The sequence below is a fragment of the Salmo salar genome, chromosome ssa07 (genome assembly GCF_905237065.1).
Source record: "Salmo salar chromosome ssa07, Ssal_v3.1, whole genome shotgun sequence".
NCBI classification, from domain to species: domain Eukaryota; kingdom Metazoa; phylum Chordata; class Actinopteri; order Salmoniformes; family Salmonidae; genus Salmo; species Salmo salar.
Window position 1 is genome coordinate 48,985,184 of NC_059448.1, and position 26,256 is coordinate 49,011,439.

General features: G+C 45.1%; 1 protein-coding gene across 4 annotated transcripts in view; it reads right to left on the minus strand.

Moving 5' to 3' along the window:
• Positions 1-12,963, minus strand: part of LOC106609498 (pleiotrophin-A) — a 52,441-nt gene extending 39,478 nt beyond the window's left edge. The window contains exon 1 of one of the 4 annotated variants that reach the window (XM_045722171.1): positions 12,725-12,963. In XM_045722171.1, the coding sequence (XP_045578127.1) occupies positions 12,725-12,948 (224 nt within the window). In that variant the 5' untranslated portion in view covers positions 12,949-12,963. Of the gene's footprint in view, positions 1-3,480; positions 3,773-12,724 lie in introns of those variants that run through there. The other 3 variants (XM_014208377.2, XM_014208379.2, XM_014208378.2) reach the window with 3 other exon arrangements.
• Positions 12,964-26,256: the final 13,293 nt, after the last annotated feature.

Genomic DNA, 26,256 nt, shown 5'->3' on the forward strand with positions numbered 1-26,256 from the left:
TGATGAATGGCTCTGAATCACACTTCACATGACACAGATATGAAAGCATAGATCCCTACATCTATTATTCCACTGACTCGCCCCCTTTCTTTCTTTTTCTTACTCTCTCCCTCTCTCTCTCTCTCTCCTCTTTCTTCCCCTCCTCCCTTTCTCTCTCTCTTTCTCCTCCTCTCTCTCTCCCCCTCCCTCTCTTTCATTGTTCTCTCTCTATCTCCTCTCTCTCTCTCTCTTGCTCTCTCTCTTTTCTCTCTCTCTGTCCTCTCCCTCCCTCTATCTACTCTCTCTCTCCATCGCCCTATCTTCTCCCTCTTGTGTTCTCTCAGTTCATTAGGCAAACACATGACCTATGACCTCACCAGCAGTGTGGGCCAATCAGAGGCCAAAGGACGATGCCAGGAGTATGCCGGCCAAGCTGTGACTGTGGGAGACTAATTAAGTAATTGATCATGGTGGTAGGCCTCTGGCCGTCACTATTCCTCAGAGGATCATACAGCCAATGAGGCCAATACAACGGCCAAACCACAGGCGCTCCACAGTACGTCACAGTCAGATCTTTATATGACCACAGACAAATTAGCTCTCCACAATAAAGATAGTCTCCAGACAGTTTATATTCATAAAATTCCTAAGAATATATTATTTGGCCTTTAGTGGAAAGGTGGTCTGAATCTGAAGTTCGATGTACGTGGTTATGTGATTCGAAGTCTGTCCCATCACACACAGACACACACACACACACACACACACACACACACACACACTGTAAGATAGACAAAAACACGGACAGACACACGAACAGATGGGCACAGACATGATTCACACAAAAATGCACCCATCAGATTCCCCACAACAAAAGTCATTGCCAGCTCCATCAATGATGTTCCTCCCTACAGAGACTCTGTCATGTCAAGCAATGGGCCACTGGCTTTAAGGATGTTCAGTAAGCCAGAGATTGTTACGGTTTTGTTGTAATGAAATATCCGTCTAGTTGACGTCTCAATTAGAATATGTGCATTTCCTCAATTGACAATTGAACCATTTAAACGACACAGGCCCTGAGCTCAGACTAAATCCCATGCCATGATTACCTATGGACTTTCTGAGAAGATTTGATGAAATAGAGAGCTAGTCATCTCTTAGTATCATAGTATCTTAGTAGCCTCTTCTAGCTCTGTGATAGTGGATACTGTTGAACCTTACCTCTCTTATTGCAGGGTCCCAGCTGACGGCTCTAGTCTAGCTACAGTACCAAACAGCATACAGCCCATGAACTTCCGAGCTCAGCCTGGTCCCAGAACTGTTTGTGCTGTACTGCCAACTTCCTAGGTCGTCATTGGCATGACGACAGCCATAGAGGGCTATTTGGTGCAAACAGGGGAATGGGCTGCTCTGGTTTGGGTCTGGCAGCCCTCTCCCTCCCTCCCCAGACCCCATCAACAGCCTCTCTGTTCAGCCTACAGGTAAATGTGTACACCACAGGAATGAACCAACCACTCAATGTGGGGATCTTTGTGCATTTTCCTTATCCCTCCCACCCTCTCTCTCTCAGCCACTTGCTCCCTATAGTCCTGACCTGGCTCCTTTGACAGTGCTTCCCTTCCCCACAGTGAAGCAGCCTTCTTAGGCATCTCACAGACCATTCTATACCTTATTGCTACAGGTCTTCCATGGAGAGCGGTCATGTGACACAGCATTTGTATAAATGGGTGAAATGCATTGGCTTTGTGTTCCATGCTGAATAGCATCTCTCAGTGTCACACATGGAAAGATCAAGTGTTTGAAATGTGAGGGGCAAATTAACATTGAGGGAAAGGAGGATTCGTAAAATGTGCCTTGCCTTATCTTCCTCAAATGGCAGCCCTTACATAAATGCCAGTGCACATTTACAAATGGGACTGGTTATGTGAGAGTTAGCTCACCCTCCTGGCTTCCATCCAGGCAGCTCAGCTCCACCTCGGGTCTCTCAATGAGCTTGACTTCCCACTGACCAAAGCTGGTTTCTCAAGCTCATCTCTCCACCTATTGCCTCATGTTTAATCTCCCAGCTCTTTCATTAGGAACACACCATGTGTTACTTCTAAAGCAATGAACTGGCCAAAGCTCATTTAAATCTAGATCGAGACCAGGGCTCTTTTGTACACAGTAGGAATGCCAGAGATGTTGGTTGAAGTTTGGGTTCCTATACCAGGGGTGAACATAACTATGGCAACACAGGCGCAAGGTCTGCTCAACCATAGGAGTTCTACAATACCGATGCCCTCGGTTTCTCATTCCAGTCAGGCCTGACCCAAATTACAATATCCTGGGAAAAACAATGTCCCCAACAACACGCATGCGCACGCACATGCACGGCCACGCACAAATAATCTCTGTCAAACACACTCGCATACACTGCAAGCATAGGTCTTTATAAGAGGACACCAAACGGAGCCAATAAAATGACTAGTCTAATGATATGCTTGGAGAATGAAGGGTTATGTTCTGGTTGGCGTGCACCTCCGTAGAATTGTGAAACTTGACTGATGGAGGGATTCAAGCAGTTGTGCTACAATATGAAGAAAAACGAAATATCGTTTTAGACTAGAGGAAACAGATGTTCTTAGAAGTCTTGAAGTTTGCAACGATTCCTACAGGATACTGAGTATTTGGATAAATGCTACTTTTGGAGTTAATCCCTTACTGTAATGCAAACACTAAATATTACAGGGAGACGGTAAACACAAAGCCCTGCAGCTCTGTCTACTATTATTTTCATTTCCTCATGAGCTTGTTTTGAGCTTCTTGTTCTTTACTGTTTTATTTGTCTCTCATACGAAGCCTGAAAGGGAAATATATCCAGTTTAAATTATAAATCCTTTGTTAATGAAAAAACAAGAGCTTTTATGTTCATATACCTGAGCCTTCCATGTTCAGAACTGAATAAACCATAGAAAACACATGGACAATCAACATGGTTTACAGCAACAGTGTGCTGAAAGGGATACAAAGACAACACCCATAGCTTGTGGTGATTAGTATCTGCAACCATAAATTATAATCGAGAAAAAAAACTTCACAAAAAGGCTCTCGAGCTATACTTTGGTTTGTCGCAGTGTTTAGTGAATTATTAGCATGGGACGTGGCACGACATCCAAAACAAAGCAAGCAAGAGAACACTTACTACACAGAGAGTTAATAATGATGCTGCCAACTCAAAGACACCAGTTCCACTATCCCACAACACAAACATTCCCCCTACGCTCCTTCTGCTATCCCTAATTGTCCATATCTGTCTAGGCTACAGTTGGACTCATCTGATTGAGTCTCGGCCCATTCATACTCCCCAGACTCCCAGCATTGCTAGTCCCTGTCTGCCTCTCACAGTTCTGAAATCTCCCTCCTCATCTCAGCCCCAATAGCTTCACACGCCACATCTCTCCTGGTCACCCAACTACCACCACACATCCAAGTGTGCACCTTGCTCCGGTTAGAAGTACTTACTTTGAACTGGAGGTCTGGTGGTTGTTCCAACACTTTGCAATAGTTTGTGAACTCTCCTCTCATCTGCTCCTCACCCCTGCTGTCAGTCACTCTCTCTCTAATTCTCTCTCTACCTCCCTCTCTTTCTTTCACTTACTCTCTCAGTCTTGTCTCTCCACAAGTCTGGGCAAACGATAGCTGTTTTTTTTTCTCTCTCTCTCTCTCTCTCTCTCTCTCTCTCTCTCTCTCTCTCTCTCTCTCTCACCCTCACCCTCACCCTCTCATTTCTGTTGCTGAGAGAGGAGGGCGTTCTGAAAAGCTTGGTTTCCTGACTCGTGATCAGGATCTCATTGCCACAAGGTCACTCTAGGGACAGCCCGCTTGGCAGGGGAGCAGCACTCAAAGAGAGAGAAGAGAGAAAGAGGGGGTAGAGAGGGAGACAGGAGGGAGGAGAGGGAGCACTTAGAGACAGAACTGGAGCTATGTAGTCACACTGGGGACAGAGAAAGAGAGCGAGAGAGCGAGAGGTTGGGTTGAGTTGGGTTGGGGTGGGGTAGGGTTAGCTACAGATGGGCTCTGACAGGATAGCCCCAGTCATCTAATATACAGAAGTTATATAAACAACATGAAGAACAACATGGACAACAGCATGGAGAACAGTATCCACAGAGGAAAAAAGAAATGTCAATCTATTTAACGTCACATAAAATGTATTTCAAGTACACTAACGGTGAAAAGTTTTAGAACTTCTACTCATTCAAGGGTTTTTCTTTATTTTTACTATTTTCTACATTGTAGAATAATGGTGAAGACCTCACAACTATGAAATAACACATATGGAATCATGTAGTAACCAAAAAAGTATTAAACAAAATATATTTTACTTTGAAGACAGCCTTGATGACAGCTTTGCACACTCTTGGCATTTTCTCAACCAGCTTCATGAGGCAGTCACCTGGAATGAATTTCAATTAACAGGTGTGCATTCTTAAAAGTTAATTTGTGGAATTTCTTTCCTTCTTAATGCATTTGAGCCAATCAGTTGTGTTGTGACAAGGTAGGGAGGTATACATAAGAAAGCCCTATTTGGTAAAAGACCAAGTCCATATTCTGGTAAGAACAGCTCAAATAAGCAAAGGGAAATGACAGTCCATCATTACTTTAAGACATGAAGGTCAGTCAATACAGAATATTTCAAGAACTTTGAAAGTTTCTTCAAGTGCAGTCGCAAAAATCGCGTTATGATGAAACTGGCTCTCATGAGGACCACCACAGGAATGGAAGACACAAAGTTACCTCTGCTGCAGAGGATAAGTTTATTAGAGTTACCAGCCTCAGAAATTGCAGCCCACATAAATGTTTCACAGAGTTCAAGTAACAGACCGCAGAGTGAAGGAAAAGGAGCCAACAAGTACTCAGCATATGTGGGAACTCCTTCAAGACTGTCGGAAAAGCTGGAAGTTGGTTGAGAGAATGCCAAGAGTGTGCAAAGCTGTCATCAAGGCAAAGGGTGGCTATTTGAAGAATCTCAAATGTAAAATATATTTTTGGGTTACTATATGATTCCATATGTGTTACTTTATAGTTGTGATGTCTTCACTATTATTCTCCAATTTAGAAAATAGTCAAAATAAAGAAAAACTCTTGAATGAGTGGGTGTTCTAAAACTTTGGACGGTAGTGTACATGTACATACATTTGCATCTTTGCTCAAGTGCATGAATGGCAGTGACATCTAGTCTACAGGCTGGTCAAAGTGGTTCCTATGTGTCATCGCCTTGTGTGTAGGTGGCAGGGAAGTCAGGCGCAGGAGAAACCAACTTGGTATCACTGGAGTTGTTTTAATAAAATAATAAACAAACAACGAACTCCAAAACCAAAATGTACATAAAATAACATGGGCAACAATACCCGTAGCTCACTACTACAAAATACAAAATAACATTCAAATAATCTCAGACAAGGACATGAGGGGAAACAGAGGGTTAAATACACAACAGGTAATGAATGGGATTGGAACCAGGTGTGTGTGAAAACAAGACAAAACCAATGGATAATGAAAAATGGATCAATGATGACTAGAAGAGCGGTGACGTCGACCGCCGAGCACCACTCGGACAAGGAGGGGCATCGACTTCGGTAGAAGTCATGACACTATGTCAGCTTCTTAAATTACTGATTACGTATTGATCAATGGCGATAATAATTTTTTGGTCCACCAAGCCCAAAATTGTTATGGTGAGTAAAAAATGTACTTTTGATTTCACCTAAATTTAACATTCTTTCATAAAGAGAATGTTCAACTTTATAAAAAAAAAATTCCCATCTCAAAATAAAAAATAAATTACTGTAGTAAGAGCCTCTCTTCAGCTTAATTAAATAATGACAAGAAAGCTAAGCTATTTAAAAAAAAAAATGTATTTGAGTTATCGGTTTAAATAAAAACTATACTTCGAACAACACTCCACAATATGTCAAAATGTAGGTGTAGGTCTTGTGCTTCCAATGAGTGGTATTATATGGATCTACAGTGGATGGTTAGCTGTGTTATGGTGTGTTCATATCCAAGTGTGGAGTGGGAATTTACCTCATCTGGGGAAAATCCACTTGAACGGCCCTCAAACTGGTAATTACTAGTTAAATCAGCCATGAAGCCCCTTGTGACAGGGGGAAAGGAAGCTTGTTGACTGCAGCAGGGAGGGGCAATTGAATGCCCCCCCCCCCCCAAAAAAAATACATATTTTTTTATACATTTCTAGCCTGTCTATCTATGGGTAACAGGGTTGACAAATTATGCTCAATCCGTCCAGTTTTTCACCACAAAGCACCAGAAAATGGCCAAAAAGAGTGGAACTAGCTCACCTGCTTTTACACTACGATTTGACTATTAGATGTTCAATTTTTCTTTTGAAATACATTTTTAAAAAGGAATAGTTTCTTAAAACAAGAGTTCAGTTCATGTCACAGGGTTGACCTTAAAATGAGGGACAGATGTAAATGAATCACTAATCACTTGAAATAAATACAAATCTTCAGAAATAACTGTCAAAGCAACGAAATAACTATGGCTTTACAATAATGGTGAAAACTTGAAGTATTTTGGGGGGTTTGTGGATTAAAATCTTCCTAGAAGTCTCAGAGGGTCCACATGTCAAAATACTGAATTTTGTCACTTTAGCCTTTATTGAAAATCTAATTTATTGAATTCTCCATGTGGTCTATATTAAAGGGCACTTCCCTTTGAGCATGGTGAAGTTATAAATTACACTTTGGATGGTGTATCAATACATCCAGTCACTACAAAGATACAGGCCTCATTCCTAACTCTGTTGCCGGAGAGGAAGGAAACAGCTCAGGGATTTCAACATGACTTTAAAACAGTTACAGAGTTGAATGGCTGTGATAGGAGAAAACTGAGGCTGGACCAACAACATTGTAGTTACTCCACAATACTAACCTAATTGACAGAGTGAAAAGAAGGAAGCCTGTACAGAATAAAATATTCCAAAACATGCATCCTGTTTGCAAGGCACTAAAGTAACACTGCAAAAAATTTGGCAAAGCAATTAACTTTTTGTCCTGTTCTGTTATAATATCCACCCTGCACAGCCAGAAGAGGACTGGCCACCCCTCATAGCCTGGTTCCTCTCTAGGTTTCTTCCTAGGTTTTTGGCCTTTCTAGGGAGTTTTTCCTAGGGAGTTTTTCCTAGCCACCGTGCTTCTTTCACATGCTTTGCTTGCTGTTTGGGGTTTTAGGCTGGGTTTCTGTACAGCACTTTGAGAATATCAGCTGATGTACGAAGGGCTATATAAAAATAAATTTGATTTGAAATTTGATTTGATTTGAATACAAAGTGTTATGTTTGGGGCAAATCCAATACAACACATTACTAAGTACCACTCTCCATATTTTCAAGCATAGTGGTGGCTGCATCATCTTATGGGTATGCTTGTCATCGTTAAGGACTGGAGAGTTTTTCAGGATAAAAAAATACGGAAATGAGCTAAGCACAGGCAAAATCCTAGAGGAAAACTTGGTTCAGTCTGCTTTCCACCAGACACTGGGAGATGAATTCACCTTTCAGAGGGATAATAACATAAAACACAAGGCCAAATCTACACTGGAATTACTTACCAAGAAGACTGAATGATACTGAGTGGCCGAGTAACAGTTTTGACTTAAATCTACTTGAAAATCTATGGCAAGACCTGAAAATGGTTGTCTAGCAATGGTCAACAACCTATTTGACAGAGCTTGAAGAATTTTGAAAATAATAATGGGCAAATGTTGCACAATCTGTGTGGAAAGCTCTTAGAGACTCCCAGCTGTAATCACTGCTAGGTAAGTGTTTCCAATCATCTACTAATTGGTTGATGTCATTGGAAACACATTTTACTCTATGTTTGTTACTACAAAACATAGAAATGCGCCATCTTCACATATGTTGCTGTTGGTGTGGTGCTGGAGATGATTTTTTTATTTATTTCACCTTTATTTAAAGGTAGGCCAGCTGAGAACAAGTTCTCATTTACAACTGCGACTTGGCCAAGATAAAGCAAAGCAGTGCGACACAAACAGCAATACAGAGTTACACACGGAATAAACAAACGTACAGTCAATAAAACAATAGAAAAAAGTCTATATACAGTGTGTGCAAATGGCGTGAGGAAGTAAGGCAATAAATAGGCCATAGTAGTGAAGTAATTACAATTTCGCAAATTAACACTGGAGTGATAGATGTGCAGATGATGATGTGCAAGTAGAAATACTGGTGTGGTAGGTGAGGTAGGTAGATTGGATGGGCTATTTACAGATGGGCTGTGTACAGCTGCAGCGATCGGTTAGCTGCTCAGATAGCTGATGTTTAAAGTTAGTGAGGGAGATATAAGTCTCCAACTTCAGTGATTTTTGCAATTCGTTCCAGTCATTGGCAGCAGAGAACTGGAAGGAAAGGCGGCCAAAGTAGGTGTTGGCTTTGGGGATGACAGTGAGATATACTTGCTGGAGCGCGTGCTATGGGTGGGAGTTGTTATCGTGACCAGTGAGCTGAGATAAGGCGGAGCTTTACCTAGCAAAGACTTACAGATCACCTAGAGCCAGTGTGTCTGGCGACGAATATGTAGCGAGAGCATACAGGTCGCTGTGGTGGGCGGTATATGGGGCTTTGGTAACAAAACGGATGGCACTGGGATAGACTGCATCCAATTTGTTGAGTGATGATGAATATGAAGTTGAAACATTTAGAAATTTCCCTTTAAAGGTTATGCTTGGACACTGCCAGTTCTGCAGTCTTCACGAGACTGATATAAGTGCATGTGATACCAAAGAGCCTACTATGACAGTTTCATTGTTAAGACAGTCACCATTTTGTTACAGTATGATTTGGCCAATTTTTTTGTATTTGCCATACATTCTAATCTAAAAATATATTTCTTACAAATATATGTAAATGAATGTTGGAATATATTTTACTAAACATTTCCAAATACATTTTAAAATATATTTGCCAAATATATCGACAAATACATTTGAAAATAGATTCTAAAATAGATTCTTTAATGTATTTCAGAATGTATTTTGAAATATAGTAAATACATTTCCCGACGCATTTAACATATATTGTGATATAGACTTGCCATACATTTATATATACATTTTCAAGACATTCTGTAATATATTTATGTATCCTAAAAAGGTATCTAAAAATATATTTGAAAAGTTTTTTTATATGAGTATAGTCAAAATACTATTGAGTGATAGGAGTTTGGATCAGTTAGACTTTTAACTGGTATCATTCTCAATTGACAGCACTGTACTTCTGTCGACTACAACTGCGTTCGACAAAGAAAGTAACTTTCTGAAAACTCTCCCTCTTCTCAATTCATTTCAGTTGTAATTTGCTGTGGGATCCTCTTAATAGTGGCACTTTAACAAGTGGTAGGAGGATAATCACGTCCGCTGCGGAGCAGATGGCTGCAGATGACCTTATAGGAAGCGTCGCCCCCTGTTGCAGCTGGTTTCGACCGGTTTCGACAGATTACAGCAAACTGAATCAATAACCCGTGCCATTAACGCTGGATATTCCACAGCCCATGTACAATATGGACGTCAGACTAACACTGCCTATACAGACAGGCATGCGGGCACAAACACACACAGACACAGCCTTGTGTTTCATAACAGGAGCTTTAGCCTAGACGTACTATTAGACAGGCCTTTGATGCTGGTTTCGAAGTATTTATCAGAATGTTTGTTGAATGTCTGTTTTATCAATCCAATTTGAAATCAAATATCTGTTTGAAAAGATCTAATCTCTTTATGGAATGTATTTAGATTGCTGGAAAGTGCCTTTCTCTACCGCATTAGACAAAGTGAAAGGACTGAGTATTGTCCAATCTATAGAGGAGGACCCACTCTGTGTTGTTGGTAGAGGAAGAGGAAGCTGTGCACCGCATTATATGCTTAAAATGCCAATTTGAACCATCAGCTCTTCTATCGGTATCACACTACAGTTAAAGTAACTCATTCATTTGAGACATTCATCAGGAAAACATCATCAATGGTCATTCGTCAGTATGAGTCATGGTCCCAGGTGGTGATAAGCCACTCCACCATCCCCTTCCTTCCTTCTCATATTCTTCTCATCAATAATGAACTAACACCATTTGCTCCCCTCCCCTAAGTGTGTTATATGTCCCAGTATGTCCCTCTTGAGCTCTTTCAATGATGCCATTTTCATCAACTTATTGAATGAGAAATGAGACGCGATGAATTTTAGACGTGATGAAAAAGGTCTCGGTCAACACCAGCCGTTTTATTCTATTCATTCAACCCGGAACAACTGTGGATTCGCCATTATCTCAGGGCACCGCTCTCAAAAACACAATTCACAAGCAGAGGACGTTGAAAACTGCTCTCTCCGGCAGGTCCAGTACCTACCTCATTATTTTTCATCAGTTTAAACTGGTTGTTGGCCCTATGAACCTGGCAGAGTATAAGGGCTTTTTCTACCATTAGGTTAGCCCCATCCCACCCCATCCCTCGTATGGCATGGGGGCAGTCCCTAAGGACTGTGTGTGTGTGTGTGTGTGTGTGTGTGTGTGTGTGTGTGTGTGTGTGTGTGTGTGTGTGTGTGTGTGTGTGTGTGTGTGTGTGTGTGTGTGTGTGTGTGTGTGTGTGTGTGTGTGTGTCTGCGTCTATCTGATGAAACCAAATGAAATCCCCCGTTAACGCCGTCGTGCCGCTGCCTCTATGACATAAGAAACACCTACCTACCCGAGGCCCAGAGACCCGGCTGTCGTTCGCTCTGTCATCTCCCAGACACAAATACGTTGGCTGGGAGAAAATTGCCGAGCAGAGAGCAATATTGTTGGGGAAACATCGCTAAAAGGGAGCATACGGCGGAAAGGGAGAATTACTTGGGGGTTTTTTCATTCTTGCAAATGTTCCATTTCTGCTCCATTTCTGAGTGAAAATTGAGATTGAACTTATTGCTGGGTCGAAAGGAGTCTAAACTCCTCTACCTTGATGGAAGCGAGAGTCCATTCCGAGTGGATGAGTGGAAATGACATTAATCAGCCACGCAAACAGAGCCAGGCTGACAGCTAACACTCTGGCCATTGAGGACAGGTAACTCCATGCATCTCGATCAGACTAGCACAGAGACAGGCTGGGCTGCCACTGTCTGGCAAGCTAGTCCTCTCCAGTGTCACACAGCACCGCAGAACAGCAACACACTGTGTTGAGATAGTACTATAACACATGCAAGACTCCATCTCTTCTGTCTGGATCCATACTACACAGTGGTCCTTATCCAATTCATCTTATCAACTTTGGGTCCAACAGAGACAGCAAGAGAACAAATGGAGACAATGTCTAGACCAGTCTCTGACCATCTGTGTGATTGAAAGTTTTGACCTAAAATGTATGGTCCAACTTCAGCATGTGGAGTTCATGCCCCCACCCCTTCTAATTTCTCTTACACACACAAACAGACTGACTTCATACAAACACATTTGGAGCACCTCTGGGGCACTGGAAGAGACTGAGATCGAACAAACCCAAGAGGGGGAGGGGCCTAAGGAATGGAACCCATCAATACAGGTGAAAGTGATGGCAATCTGCTGACCCAATCATTGAGGAGTTCTCAGGGGTAACTCTGTTCTTCACTGCATGTCACCGTGGAGCGTCTAAAATCTATCAGCCTGGTGATTACATGTCAGTGTCCTTCGGTGCTCTTTAGATCCATTTATTTATTATCTGTTAAGACGCTCAGAATCCGATGACATCTGCTCTTCACTTCATAATTGCCTCCAGGACTCTCCAGGCTGAGATGATGACCAAATGAGTATCTGGCTGACTACGTTAATCGCCAGCTACAGTGAGCTCCAAAAGTATTGGGACAGTGACACATTTTTGTTGTTGTGGCCCTGTACTCCAGCACTTTGGATTTGAAATGATACAATGACTATGATGTTAAAGTGCAGACTGTCAGCTTTAATTTGAGGGCATTTTCATCCATATCCGATACACCGTTTAGAAATTACAACTTTTTGTACATAGTTCTCCCATTTTAGCACACTGCATGTGATTTGAGGGTCTGTTGGCTAGCAACCAGGCTGGATGTGTCACAGGACCCACTCCAATCCTGAAAAACCTCACACAGTCTGACAGGTTGGCAAACATGTCAAAGACGAGGCCACTCAGTTCCATGTTGTTGGATGTTTCACTGGCTGGAAAACAAATAGGTGCACAATACAGTCTTTTCTTATCGGGATCAAGTCCTCTTCAACGTAGTTTAAACTCCCACATTTTTTTATGGCCTTCATTTATTCAAAATGAAGTAATGAAAGAAATTCTATTATGCCGATTTAATTTCAAAAGATTCTCAGTTGCATAAAGAAATCATGAGCTCTCGGCTGAGTATTAATATTTATGCGTCTGTGCCACTGCTTATAAAAGTAAAGAGGTTTTTTTTCTAAACCACCCAAGACAACCCTTATCAGCATGATGTTTCCCTATAACGAAAGCCTTCGCAATGCACTTTCTGAGGAACATTTCATTGTTCTATATTATGCAAAAGTCTTTCAGGTCGACGTGTACTCTTTCTTGAATATACTACAATGACTATCACAACTACTACTACTGCTGCCTCATTGTATCATATGAATAGGATGCACAGTTCAAAGTGAATTTCTCCCTGTGTCAAGGGATTTTACTACACAATTTATTACAGTTTGAACTAAATATTTCTAACTGAATGTACCTCTGATACTGATCCAACTGAAGCCTTCTCTCTTGTACCCACTCAGACAGCAGCCACCATGAATCCTGGTCTAGTGCTCCCAGTGAACTGATTCCTGATGCTTCTGTGGACTTGTGTGGGATCTGACAGCTCCTGATGTGCTGCCCTTCTCCCCTGTCTCGAGAACCCAGTGCCTCGAAAGCCAAGGCTGTTTTAGGTTGCAATTGGATGGAAGGAAAGTTCATTTAGCCCTGACAATTAATCTGCAAGAGCCAAACACCCTGTCTGGCTGTTGAAGCGTGACAGCGCTGGCGAAGCAGCAGCAACAGCCAGCCTGGATGGGTGCGATCTGTCTCTCAACTCGACACTCTCACCCAGTCGCCATGCGCTTATCCACCTACAGACACTCCACCTCAGAAACTCATGCATTTTTAATGGCTTATTTCAATGTGCAAGGATGCCACGTGTTTGTTCTTATTAATGGGTTTTCAATCACATGCGGCAGAACTATAATTCTAAATGTTTTATTTGAGGGTCAATTTTGCACACAAAAATGAATTTTGCGGTCAAACAAAGCTAAACAATCGCTTCCTGCAAGAAAAGAGGTTGTATTAATTAAATCCTCCAGTTCTTCTTTGTTTTTTGGCATTCGAATACAAGTTCTACTTCAGTCTTCTGGGATCGGGAGGATGATGTACCTGCACTAAAATAATGACTAGAGCTGCAAGCACCGCAGGACTGGGTGTCAAAGAGAGAGAGGGAGAGGGGAGAGAGGCAGAGAGAGAGAGAGTGTGTGTGAGAGATAGACGAATAGAGAGAGGGGCAGAAAGTGAGAGAGAAAGGTCGGGGGAGTCTTGCAGTATTGTGTCACTGCTTATAATTGAAATCTATACCCTGAGGTGACGAAAACCTCTGTTAAATATGTGATTTATATGTGTTCTATCTTCCAGACTTTTATTGATCAATCTCGAAAATTCCTCAAAAAAATGTCTCTAAATAATCTGGTGAAATATTGAACTCATGTTTTGTTTGTGTGCTCTGATTATGAATCCTCTGTTTAGAACAAACTTCAGACATGTTTGTGCATTATTCTCTACTATCACAATATCACATCTCACTCTTTCTCTCCTTTCAAAGTACATTGTAAACATGACAAATCTAGTGAAAAATTATAATTTTCCTTTTCACATGTATCTGCCTAATATGCAGTGTTGTGTCCTCGGTTTAAAACTAGGTTAAAATACATACATCTAATTACTGTGGAAGTCTGAACTGGAGCCATGTGGTAGAAATCTATGAGAAATGCTTCTCTCGGTCATTCTAATAAGAAGATAATGGTTACACCACCTACAGTATGCATTGTAACTAATGTACAGTATGCACCCTACACATCCCTATGTCATCTAGGAATGCCCTTGATTGGCCATGTGACTACACCAGTCCCTTCATAGCAACAGAGGAAGTGAGCCATCCATAAAGAATAGGGTTAAAAGTGCTCCCAGTTGTCTGCTGCACGTCACACGGACACAGACAGACAGTAGCATTAAACCGTGGAGGAGGAAAACCTCTATGTTTCTCTGAGCGAACTGTCAGTGATCTTGGCAGCAGACTGAACACTGAGATTAGTGGGAGTGAACACTGAACAGAGAGTTAAGCTGAATCAAGCCTGACTTGGGCTGCTACAGATGATGGAACCTTGGGTCCTCAGGGGAGCATTCCACAAGCTCTGTGTTTGGTTTGGTCAGTTTGCTCTTTCTTTGTCTGTTGCCACTGGGTTTGGCTGTTTGCTCTCAGGTCTAGCCTTTTATCTTGCCTGTGTAAAGCGCTGGAGTGCGAGACAGAGATGGGGCTGTGACCAGGAAATGAACCCCTCTATTCAGTATCACCTGAGGACATTGAGGAACTGTCTCTCTCCGAAACATTCATGTTGATAGATGTTACGTGGCAGAGGAGTGGGAGGCCCCGGTGCACAACTGAGCAAGAGGACAAGTACATTGGAGTGTCTAGTTTGAGAAACAGACGTCTCACAAGTCCTCAACTGGCAGCTTCATTAAATATTACCCAGAAAACACCAGTCTCAACGTCAACAGTGAAAAGGCGACTCCGGGATGCTGGCCTTCAAGGCAAAGTTTCAAAGAAAAGCCATATCTCAGACTGGCCAATAAACAGAAAAGATTAAGATGGGCAAAAGAACTCAGACACTGGACAGAGGAACTCTGCCTAGAAGGCCAGCATCCCGGAGTCGCCTCTTCACTGTTGATGTTGAGACTGGTGTTTTGCGGGTACTATTTAATGAAGATGCCAGTTGAGGACTTGTGAGGCGTCTGTTTCTCAAACTAGACACTCTAATGTACTTCTCCTCTTGCTCAGTTGTGCACTGGGGCCTCCCACTCCTCTTTCTATTCTAGATAGAGCCAGTTTGCGCTGTTCTATGAAGGGAGTAGTACACAGCGTTGTACGAGATCTTCAGTTTCTTGGCAATTTCAATCATGGAATAGCCAACATTTCTCAGAACAAGAATAGACTGATGAGTTTCAGAAGAAATGTTGTCGTTTCTGGACATTTTGAGCCTGTAATCGAACCCACAAATGTTGATGCTCCAGATACTCAACTAGTCTAAAGAAGGCCAGTTTTACTGCTTCTTTAATCAGAACAACCGTTTTCAGCTGTGCTAACATAATTGCAAAAGGGTTTTCTAATGATCAGTTAGCCTTTTAAAATGATAAACTTGAATTAGCTAACACAACCTGCCATTGGAACACAGGAGTGATGGTTGCTGATAATGGGCCTCTGTACACCTATGTAGATATTCCATAAAAAATCATCCGTTTCCAGCGACAATAGTCATTTACAACATTAACAATGTCTATACTGTATTTCTGATCAATTTGATGTTATTTTAAGGGACAAAAAATTTGATTTTCTTTCAAAAACAAGGGAATTTCTAAGTGACCCCAAACTTTTGGACAGTGGTGTAAATTGTCACAGCAAAATATTCCTTCAGCAACAGGATTGTAAAGTTTAGTCAATATTGTTGCTTGATCGGTGGTTAGGCTATTAGCTGGACAAAAAAGTAGGATACAGGAAAAGCACAATACTGTTAATATAACTGTGTGTTAGTGTGAGTTTTCAGTGAATTAATGGAAATCACAGAAGCTTATCTGCATATCCGGCGGTGGAGGAAAATTTTCAGCAACAAAAGAGTGATCAAATTAAGATCCTATATCTGTAGTTGTGTTATCTATAGGTACATGTATGGGTGTGGATTTTAGCTATAGCATCCGGTGAGTGATGTCATCACTGAGAACACTTCTGGTAGGACGAAGAAAAACGAAGGTTATGAAACAACCTGGGACGTTAGAGCAAGTGACATAATCTCTAATCTAATGGCACTGCTTCCCAACTAATCCCACATAATCCACTGTAATTACGGACAATAAAAAGGGAACTCTTTAAACACAGATTTTAACTTTGATCACAATATTCAGAGCTGATTTCGATTATTAATGAAAATCTATTCACAACTCAAATTTGAATGCTTTGAAGTGCGCTGGGTGTGCATTAATTTCCATGGCAATAAGGAGCATGACATTCCAACTGATGAAGAGACATAACCTGTAAAGATCACACATTATTGTACTAGAGAACAAAATAAAGGCAGATTTAACTTTAATCCCCAGTTTGATGAGAATGAAGTACCACAGAGTTGCTTTATTTAATTTCATTTGAAACTTCTCTCAGGGCTGAAATATACTGTAACTACTGTTAATAATATATCTAGTGTTATTACTAGAGTTTATATCTGTGCAGGATACTGGAACTTGACGTGTTCCAATCAAATTTCAGTGGGGTCACCCGTGGTCAAAGAAGGTGGCCATTTTGATTTCACTACGCCTTTCCTCATCTGGTTTTCAATCTGCAGGTGTTAGAATGATACACAGTTTGTGTTCAATAACAGCTTTATTACGTGATTATTGCATACTGGGGGTCAAACAGGGCAGCATTCCAGACACATTGACATGTTTATTAGTATGTTAGCATACAGATGAGGTTGTCTGGTGCTGGCAGTTCTGTGCTCTTCTCTAATCAGGTTGAGAGGAGGTCTGCTCTGGGCAGGGGAGTTCCACACCGCATTGACCTTTACACCCCACACAAAAATCCATCATAAGGGTCTGTGTCTGACTGCAAACAACCATCACACCATCCACCCAGCGGACGCCATACGTCAATCACCCTGTACTGGAAAGTGACAAGACTATCAGAGAGGGAGGTCACTATGAAGCTGTAGGGCTGAGAGTGTGTCAGAGACTAGCCTGGTGGCCACATCTGTTTGTGCTGTGTAGCCTACTATGGTGGTTGTTATGCCTGCTACGCCTGACATATCAACAACCTTAGGAGTTGGCTATACAGCACAAACAGATCTGGGACCAGGGCTAGGCAGAGACAGAGAGAGCGGTTGCAGCAGTACTCTCTCTACAGGCACTGATAACCCAAAGAGATTGCACCACTGTTGTCATGATGATCATGTCACCTCCCTCTCTGCTCCACTGTCTGAGCAGCAGTCAACTGCATCATTCAGTGCTGCCTCACAGCAATGAAACATCAGCCTCTGATGTCCATAACTACAAATGGAATGCCACTTCCCTGACACCCATAGGGCCTACTACCGTTCCTGTAAACCATTGCATATGTATATTTTACTCCCCCTCAATGGCATTGCATTAGAAATATAACAGCTTCCAATTCCTCTTGGCTAATGGACAGCTTTTTTTGTCACCTCGAATGGAGAAATTCATTTTGCATCTTTATGGGCCGCGTTGAAGGCTCGTAAAATATATACGATTCCAGCGATCGCTAGAATCAATAGTGCTATTATCCATAGTTTCGTGTTTCAAATATGGTTATGGGTAAAAACGCTGTCAAACACTCAATAAAGCATGACCTTCACTGGGCACCATGGACGAGGGAGCGAACACCAACAAAACAATTATCTCACTTCGTTTCCCCCGTCTCTCCGCATCGGCTCATACATCATTGCTTATCAAAATGTAAACCCTAGCATTAATTTGAGCCGCTGCAGGGCCGGCTCCCTCTTCCACCTCTTGTCCCCCAGATCAATGGTTGATTACACTGCTACTATTTTAAACAACCCGCCTCTCCTATCTCTTCTCCTCAGGGCCAGTCCACTCCTCCAGTCCACTCCTCCAGTCCAGTCCTCCAGTCCACTCCTCCAGTCCACTCCTCCAGTCCACTCCTCCAGTCCTCCAGTCCACTCCTCCAGTCCACTCCTCCAGTCCACTCCTCCAGTCCCAGCCCCAGTCCACTCCTCCAGTACACTCCTCCAGTCCCAGCCCCAGTCCACTCCTCCAGTCCACTCCTCCAGTCCACTCCTCCAGTCCCAGCCCCAGTCTCAGCCCCAGTCCCAGCCCCAGTCCACTCCTCCAGTCCCAGCCCTAGTCTCAGCCCCAGTCCCAGCCCCAGTCCACTCCTCCAATCCCAGCCCTAGTCTCAGCCCCAGTCTCAGCCCCAGTCCCAGCCCCAGTCTCAGCCCCAGTCTCAGCTCCAGTCCCAGCCCCAGTCTCAGCCCCAGTCTCAGCCCCAGTCCCAGCCCCAGTCCCAGCCCCAGTCTCAGCCCCAGTCTCAGCCCCAGTCCACTCCTCCAGTCCACTCCTCCAGTCCCAGCCCCAGTCTCAGCCCCAGTCCCAGTCCCAGCCCCAGTCCACTCCTCCAGTCCCAGCCCCAGTCTCAGCCCCAGTCCCAGCCCCAGTCCACTCCTCCAGTCCCAGCCCTAGTCTCAGCCCCAGTATTAGCCCCAGTCCCAGCCCCAGTCTCAGCCCCAGTCTCAGCTCCAGTCCCAGCCCCAGCCTCAGCCCCAGTCTCAGCACCAGTCCCAGCCCCAGTCTCAGCCCCAGTCTCAGCCCCAGTCCAGCCCCAGTCCCAGCCCCAGTCTCAGCCCCAGTCTCAGCCCCAGTCTCAGCCCCAGTCCCAGCCCCAGTCCCAGCCCCAGTCTCAGCCCCTGTCTCAGCCCCAGTCCCAGCCCCAGTGAATACAGGTGGCAGTCAGATTATGGCCGTCCTTTATCACGTTGCAGAGGGTAAAATAGGAGACTATCTTTAATAACCAGCTTTTAGAATGATGAAAGGGGACTTTGTTGTTTTATGAACAGTGCAGACACACTAATACACGCCTGATGTGTAGGTACTTCGGCATCATCCATCTGTGACAGTCACGGACTGGAGCCGTCACATGCTGGATGGTCGATGGTCTGCTATGAGTAAGAGAATGAAGGACTATAAACCAGGATTTAAGACTATAGCCCCAATTCTATTTCCTTGTCATTTTCCCCAAATACAATTATTACGAAGCCTTCTAACTTCATCAAAAACTCACATTATGTCACTCTGAAAGGCACTGGGCGATAGAAAATAGACCTTATCAGTTTCTCTCCACTCTCTGCCATCTTCTCTTTAATGGACTGGTTTCGCTCTATTTTAATGGACACATTAAAACATGTCAACGACTAAAACTCATTAGGCCTTAGAGTTGACATTTACTGTCAGCAGTTCTGCAAGTCAGTCAGGGACACATCCCCGGTCCCCCTCGGTAGAAATGTCAGACAAATAAGGTACAAAACTAGTGACATCATCCGCACGGTTGTTAAATGACACAACGAAGCGGCACATTCCTCTGCCGTAGCCTGGCAACGGGACCATGTCTGTCCAGCGTCCACCCACAGAGGAGGAGTAAGGGGACAGGCATCCCGTTTCATTCATCGGCTCCACTTTGGCTCCTTGCATGACAAAGAGGATGTAGGCTACTGTACACTGATGACTGAAACACTGAATGGGCTTGAGCTATGAGTAGCTGTCGGTTAAACCAGGGCACCACAGTGATGCACCTGTTATGTCACCTGCATGCCTACTCCTCGTTATCTGTAGGTTAAAACAACCCTGATGACTCACTCAAACCTTCTACTTCCTCATTGTTTACTGAATGGTACTTTCTCTGCCCTCAGCAGTTCAAAGTATCCCGGGATTTCCTACGCTAACACACTAGTATGATGGGTCAGTGCTTAAAGACTGGGCTGATGCACTTTGGGAAGCTAATTTACTGAATGTTACTTTCTCTGCCATCTCCCCTCAGTAGGAGGCCAGCGAACCAAACCTCTAAGAAATGACTAATAAAAAGCATTAGAACCCCACAATGGCTACGAGCCTGAAGCATTTGACATGGGACAAAGGGTTGCTAGGACCAATGTGAGTTGTGTGAGTTGTAATGTGATGAGGGATGCAGGAGGGCGGCTGTGAGGCTGTGACCGACTGCTAAAATTAAAGGATTATTCGCATTCTCGGTCCCATGGAAACTGTCGAATTTGAGACGGTAACAATCGTTTCCTGCAAGCCAAGAGGTTTTATTAATTAAATCTCCCCCATGATCAGGATGGAAAAACGACATATGCAGAGGCCTCACGTCATCTCTTACTCTCAATGTAATCACATATAACAGTGATGTCTCAGAGGAAGATACATGTATTGTTACTGTACGGCACCATCTACTATCCACTGTCTCCAAGGACCCCATCATGTCATGAATCAACCCCACACAAGTCATGCTACTTCCAGCCAGCGGCAGCGGATGTGTCCCTGAACTCCACCTCCGCTCTGAGACGGATGCAGGTGGCTGGTAGAGGTCAATGGAGGATTATATAGCAACTTATAACCATTCCCATCTTTTATATGCCCCGCTAGCACACAGTTAATGAGGACAGAATTCTTTCTCCCAGGACAGCGCTTAATATCCCCTATCATGGGGACAGAGGCCCTGTTGTGCCATGATGGAGCATCACAACCATCCATCTTGGCTCTAAAAAAGACTCCCAGTTTCCTCTAGCTACTACCTCCTTATCTGCCTGTGATGTAAAGCTAGTCCTCTTCTCTTCCCTGTGCGGCCCAGAGCTTAGAGCCTATCCCAGCATACCACAGTGGATTAGGCCCTTCACCAGTGACAGTGACCATTTCTGCACTGTAGGCCATGTGACCTACTTGGAGACGGTCAATCTGTCACATTGGTTTGGCACCAACCTTTTTGATCAGCCCTTATAAAATGGTCGCTACCCTGAACACTGTAGTCTGGAGATGTCTACAAGATGTAGTGCATGCGTCTGTGATCTGAATCACATTGTAACGTTTCTTATCTCTCCAGAGTGGGTGTTTCCATAATTGTCCCCAGTCACCGTTTCAGGACATTGAAGAAAGAAAAATCCATAACATGAAACACAATTTCAGGAAGGTGATTGTGAAAACCTTCCTTACACCAGGAGCGCTTTCCTCGCTCGTACCATCACGAAGCCAGAGAAAAAACTAATAACGATTTGAGTCATTGCAGAGCACAAATTCATCTCCCAGAAACAACCTTGTAAACACTCTCTCCCTCAGCTAGAGTTTAAAGGAAAGCTTGGGAATAAAAAATAAAAAGAAGAATTAGATTGGGGAGGGGAGAGTGGGTGTGCTATATTGACCTGTCCTGTCAGGTGTGGGCTATTGAATTGATGTTGCTCCTTTAAACTCTATTTGCAGCGGTGGAGGTATGCAGGGCTGCACACCCAATAACAGCTGGGCTCCCAGTGAATCCTGGAGATCTGGAATGTGAGGCCTGGTGACCTTCCAGAGCCCCAAGGAGGATGGAGTCTGAGTCCCAGGCTTCTCACCATTCTCTCCAAATAAGATTGACCTCACCTCTCATTTGTCCCCATGCAAGCTGTGTGTGTGTGTGTGTGTGTGTGTGTGTGTGTGTGTGTGTGTGTGTGTGTGTGTGTGTGTGTGTGTGTGTGTGTGTGTGTGTGTGTGTGTGTGTGTGTGTGTGTGTGTGTGTGTGTGTGTGTGTGTGTGTTTATTCCAGTGATCAACACACATTTGGCCTCTGAGTAAGAATCCATAAATAAAATGGCTTCTGGGGAAACTTTCTGCCATTGGTTTCATGTCTGTCTGAGATTGTTGTCAAGAGTTCCTCCACCCATACAGAGAAGGGATAAAAAAAATCAATATGACCGAAAAGGTAACTGGTACTTGGTAAGCAGCCAGCCTGGCCAGTCTTGGTGATATTGTGCATTTAATCCAATTTATATAGAGGCCTCAATTCATGTGTGAAAAGCAGAAATGAAATTCTCCTCTGATTAAATGGATGTGCTTGAGGTTTATTTCCTTTGACGCTGGTGGTCCTCTACTACTCAGAACGTGAAGGGAATGGAAATGATTGGTCGACACGTCACACAACAATTTTTTTCTGAATAGGAAATATTGATAAAGCATGACATACAGTCCAAGCACCATGGCCTTCTTCCATCTCTGGGCTGTAACAATTACAGTTGTGTTTAAACTTGAGGATATTCATCTGCTAATGTCTTCCACTATTTTGTCACGACTTCTACCGAAGTCGATGCCCCTCCTTGTTCGGGCGGTGCTCGGCGGTCGACGTCACCGGTCTTCTAGCCATCATTGATCAGTTTTTCATTTTCCATTGGTTTTGTCTTGTCTTCCTACACACCTGATTCCAATTCCATTCATTACATGTTGTGTATTTAACCCTCTGTTTCCCCTCATGTCCTTGTCAGGGATTGATTGTATGTTATGTACTCGTGTATTTTTGTATCGGTGTGCGACGGGTTATTTTACCCATGTTATTTTTGTACATTGGTTTTGGAGTTCGTTTTTTGTTTAATAAAACTACTCCAGTTTAACCAAGTTGGTTTCTCCTGCGCCTGACTCCCCTGCCCCCTACACACACGCCTATGACAGAATCACTGACCAAAATATTGAAGTCAGCAGGAAAAGATGCCCCGGACAGGGAGGTGGAGGAGCGCATCCAGGAGAATGAGGAGAAGCTACACCATCTGTGTGCCGCCATGGATCGCGTTGTCCAGAATATGGACCGCTGGGAGAGACAGGGAGTTATTCCAGTGCCTCCACCAGCCCAACCCGGGTCTATCCAGAGCACCCGTATTCAACCCGAACCCGGTGGCATCCGTCTAGCCATGCCTCAGGGGTACGACAGAAGTGCTTCGAACTGCCAGGGTTTCCTACTCCAATTGGGCCTTCATCTGGCCAAGGTCCACCCAGTTCCAACTGACAGTGAGAAGAGTTTCGCCCTCATCTTATGCCTCACCGGGGGAGAGCCCTGGAGTGGGCCAGCGCTGTGTGTGGAGAGGGAGATGCGGCGTTGGACCATTATGAGGAGTTCACCCGCCACTTTCGGGCAGCCTTCGACCACCCACCCGAGGGCAGAGCGGTGGGTGAGCGCCTCTACCATCTGAGGCAGGAGACGAGGAGCGTCCAGGATTTTTCACTGGAGTTTAGGACCCTGGCAGCCGGTGCGGGATGGAATCACAGGGCCCTGATCGACCATTACCGCTGCAGTCTGCGTGAGGACATCCGTCAGGAGCTGGCCTGCAGAGACACCACCCTCACCTTCGACCAGCTGGTGGATATGTCCATCCGGCTGGACAACCTGCTGGCTGCTCGCGGACGTCCAGATCGGGGTCTGGTGGTTCCATCCTCCTTTACCCATGGAACTGGGAGAGAGAGTGCACAGGGAGACTGGAGGGGGTTCCAGCTCGTGCACCATCTGTGGCCGCAGAGGTCACACTGCCGGTCGGTGCCGGGTAGGTTCCTCTGGGAATCGAGGTAGCAGGCAGGGCACTCTGGCGCCACCCCAGGTGAGTAGGCAACATTCTCATCCAGAGCCCTCTGTTGATCATATATTTGTGTCTGTTACTTTTCCTGATTTGTTTTCCCAGCATAAGGCGCTAGTAGATTCAGACGCGGCTGGGAATTTCATTGATCAAGCTTTTGCTCATAGTGTAGGGATCCCCATTGTACCCGTGGATGTGCCTTTCCCCGTCCACACCTTAGATAGTCGACCATTAGGGTCAGGGTTGATCAGGAAGGCGAGAGCTCCTTTGAGTATGGTGACGCAGGGGGGTCACAAGGAAAAAATTATTTTTTTCCTTATTGACACTCCTGCGTATCCCGTGGTACTGGGTCTACCTTGGCTAATTAGTCATAACCCCACTTTCTAGTCCACAGAGGGCTCTCACGGGGTGGTCGCGACAGTGCTCAGGTAGGTGTGTAGGGGTTTCCATTGGTGCTACTACGGTGGAAAGTCCAGACCAGGTCTCCACCGTGCACATTCCCCCCGAATATGCCAATTTGGCTCTCGCCTTCTGTAAAAGGAAGGTGACTCAATTACCACCCCATCGACAGGGGGATTGTGCGATAAATCTCATGGTAGACGCTGCACTTCCCAAGAGTCACGTGTATCCCCTGTCGCAAGCGGAGATGGTGGCTAGGGAGACATATATCTCCGAATCCCTGCGTCAGGGGTACATTAGGTCCTCCATTTCACCCATCTCCTTGTTTCTTTTTTGTGAAGAACAAGGATGGAGGTCTGCGCCCGTGCATTGATTATCGAGGTCTTAATAAAATCACGGTGGGGTACAGTTACCCACTACCTCTGATCGCCACGGCGATTGAGTTAATGCACGGGGCGCGCTTCTTCACTAAATTGGATCTCAGGAGTGCGTACAACCTGGTGCGTATCCGAAAGGGAGACGAGTGGAAGACAGCATTTAGTACCACCTCAGGGCATTATGAGTACCTCGTCATGCCGTACAGGTTGGAGAATGCTCCATCAGTCTTCCAATCTTTTGTAGACGAGATTTTCAGGGACCTGCACGGTCAGGGTGTAGTGGTATATATCGATGACATTCTGATATATTCTGCTACATGCGCCGAGCATGTGTCCCTGGTGCGCAGAGTACTTGGTCGCCTGTTGGAGCATGACCTGTATGTCAAGGCTGAGAAATGCCTGTTCTTTCAACAGTCCATCTCCTTCTTGGGGTATCGCCTATCCATGTCAGGAGTGGAGATGGAGAGTGACCGCATTGATGCTGTGCGTAATTGGCCGACTCCAATCGCGGTGAAGGAGGTGCAGTGATTTTTAGGGTTTGCCAATTACTACCGGAGGTTTATCCGGGGTTTTGGTCAGGTAGCTGCTCCCATTACCTCACTGCTGAAGCGGGGTCCGGTGCGTTTGCAGTGATCGGCTGGGGCGAACAGGGCTTTTAGGAAACTGAAGGCTCTGTTTACCTCGGTTCCTGTGTTGGCTCATCCGGATCCGTCTTTGCAATCCATAGTGGAGGTGGACGCGTCTGAGGCTGGGATAGGAGCTGTGCTCTCTCAGCGCTCGGGTACGCCACCTAAGCTCCGCCCCTGTGCCTTCTGTTCTAAGAAGCTCAGCTCGGCGGTGCGAAACTGTGATGTGGGGGACCGAGAGCTGTTGGCTGTCATCAGGGCTTTGAAGGTGTGGAGACATTGGCTTGAGGGGGCTAAACACCCTTTTTTCATCTGGACTGACCACCACAATCTGGAGTACATCCAGGAGGCGAGGAGACTGAATCCTCGCCAGGCGAGGTGTGCCATGTTTTTCACCCGTTTTGTGTTTACCCTCTCTTACAGACCAGGTTCCCAGAACGTGAAGGCAGGCGCATTGTCCCGGCTGTATGACACAGAGGAGCGGTCCAAGGATCCCACTCCCATAATCCCAGCCTCTTGTTTGGTGGCACCGGTAGTGTGGGAGCTGGGAGCGGGCATCACGTACAGAGCCCGTTCCCCCTCAGTGTCCAGCTGGGCGTCTGTACGTTCCGTCTGCGGTCCGCAACCGATTGATATACTGGGCTCACACGTCACCCTCCTCTGGTCATCCTGGGATTGGTCGGACAATGCGCTGTCTTAGTGGGAGGTACTGGTGGCCCACTTTAGCTAAGGACGTGAGGGTTTATATTTCCTCCTGCTCAGTGTGCGCCCAGTGCAAGGCTCCTAGACACCTACCCAGAGGTAAGTTACAACCCTTACCTGTTCCACAACGGCCGTGGTCGCACTTGTCGGTGGCTTTCATAACCGATCTTCCACCTTCACAAGTTAACACCACGATCCTGGTCGTTGTGGATCGTTTTTCTAAGTCCTGTCGTCTCCTCCCTTTGCCCGGTCTCCCTACGGCCCTACAAACTGCGGAGGCTCTGTTTACACACGTCTTCCGGCACTACGGGGTACCTGAGGATATAGTGTCTGATCGGGGTCCCCAGTTCACATCTGGAAGGTGTTCATGGAACGTCTGAGTGTCTCTGTCAGCCTTACCTCGGGTTTTCACCCTGAGAGTAACGGGCAGGTGGAGAGAGTTAACCAGGATGTGAGTAGGTTTCTGAGGTCATTTTGCCAGGACCGGCCGGGGGAGTGGGCGGCGTTCGTGCCCTGGGCAGAGATGGCTCAGAACTCGCTCCGCCACTCCTCCACTAACCTCTCTTCCTTTCAGTGTGTGTTGGGGTATCAGCCGGTTCTGGCCCCTTGGCATCAGAGTCAGACCGAGGCTCCTGCGGTGGACAACTGGTTCCGGCACGCGGAGGAAACCTGGGACGCCACTCACGTCCGCCTTCAGCGCGCCGTACGGCGCCAGAAAGTTGGCACAGACTGTCACCGCAGTGAGGCCCTGGTGTTCGCACT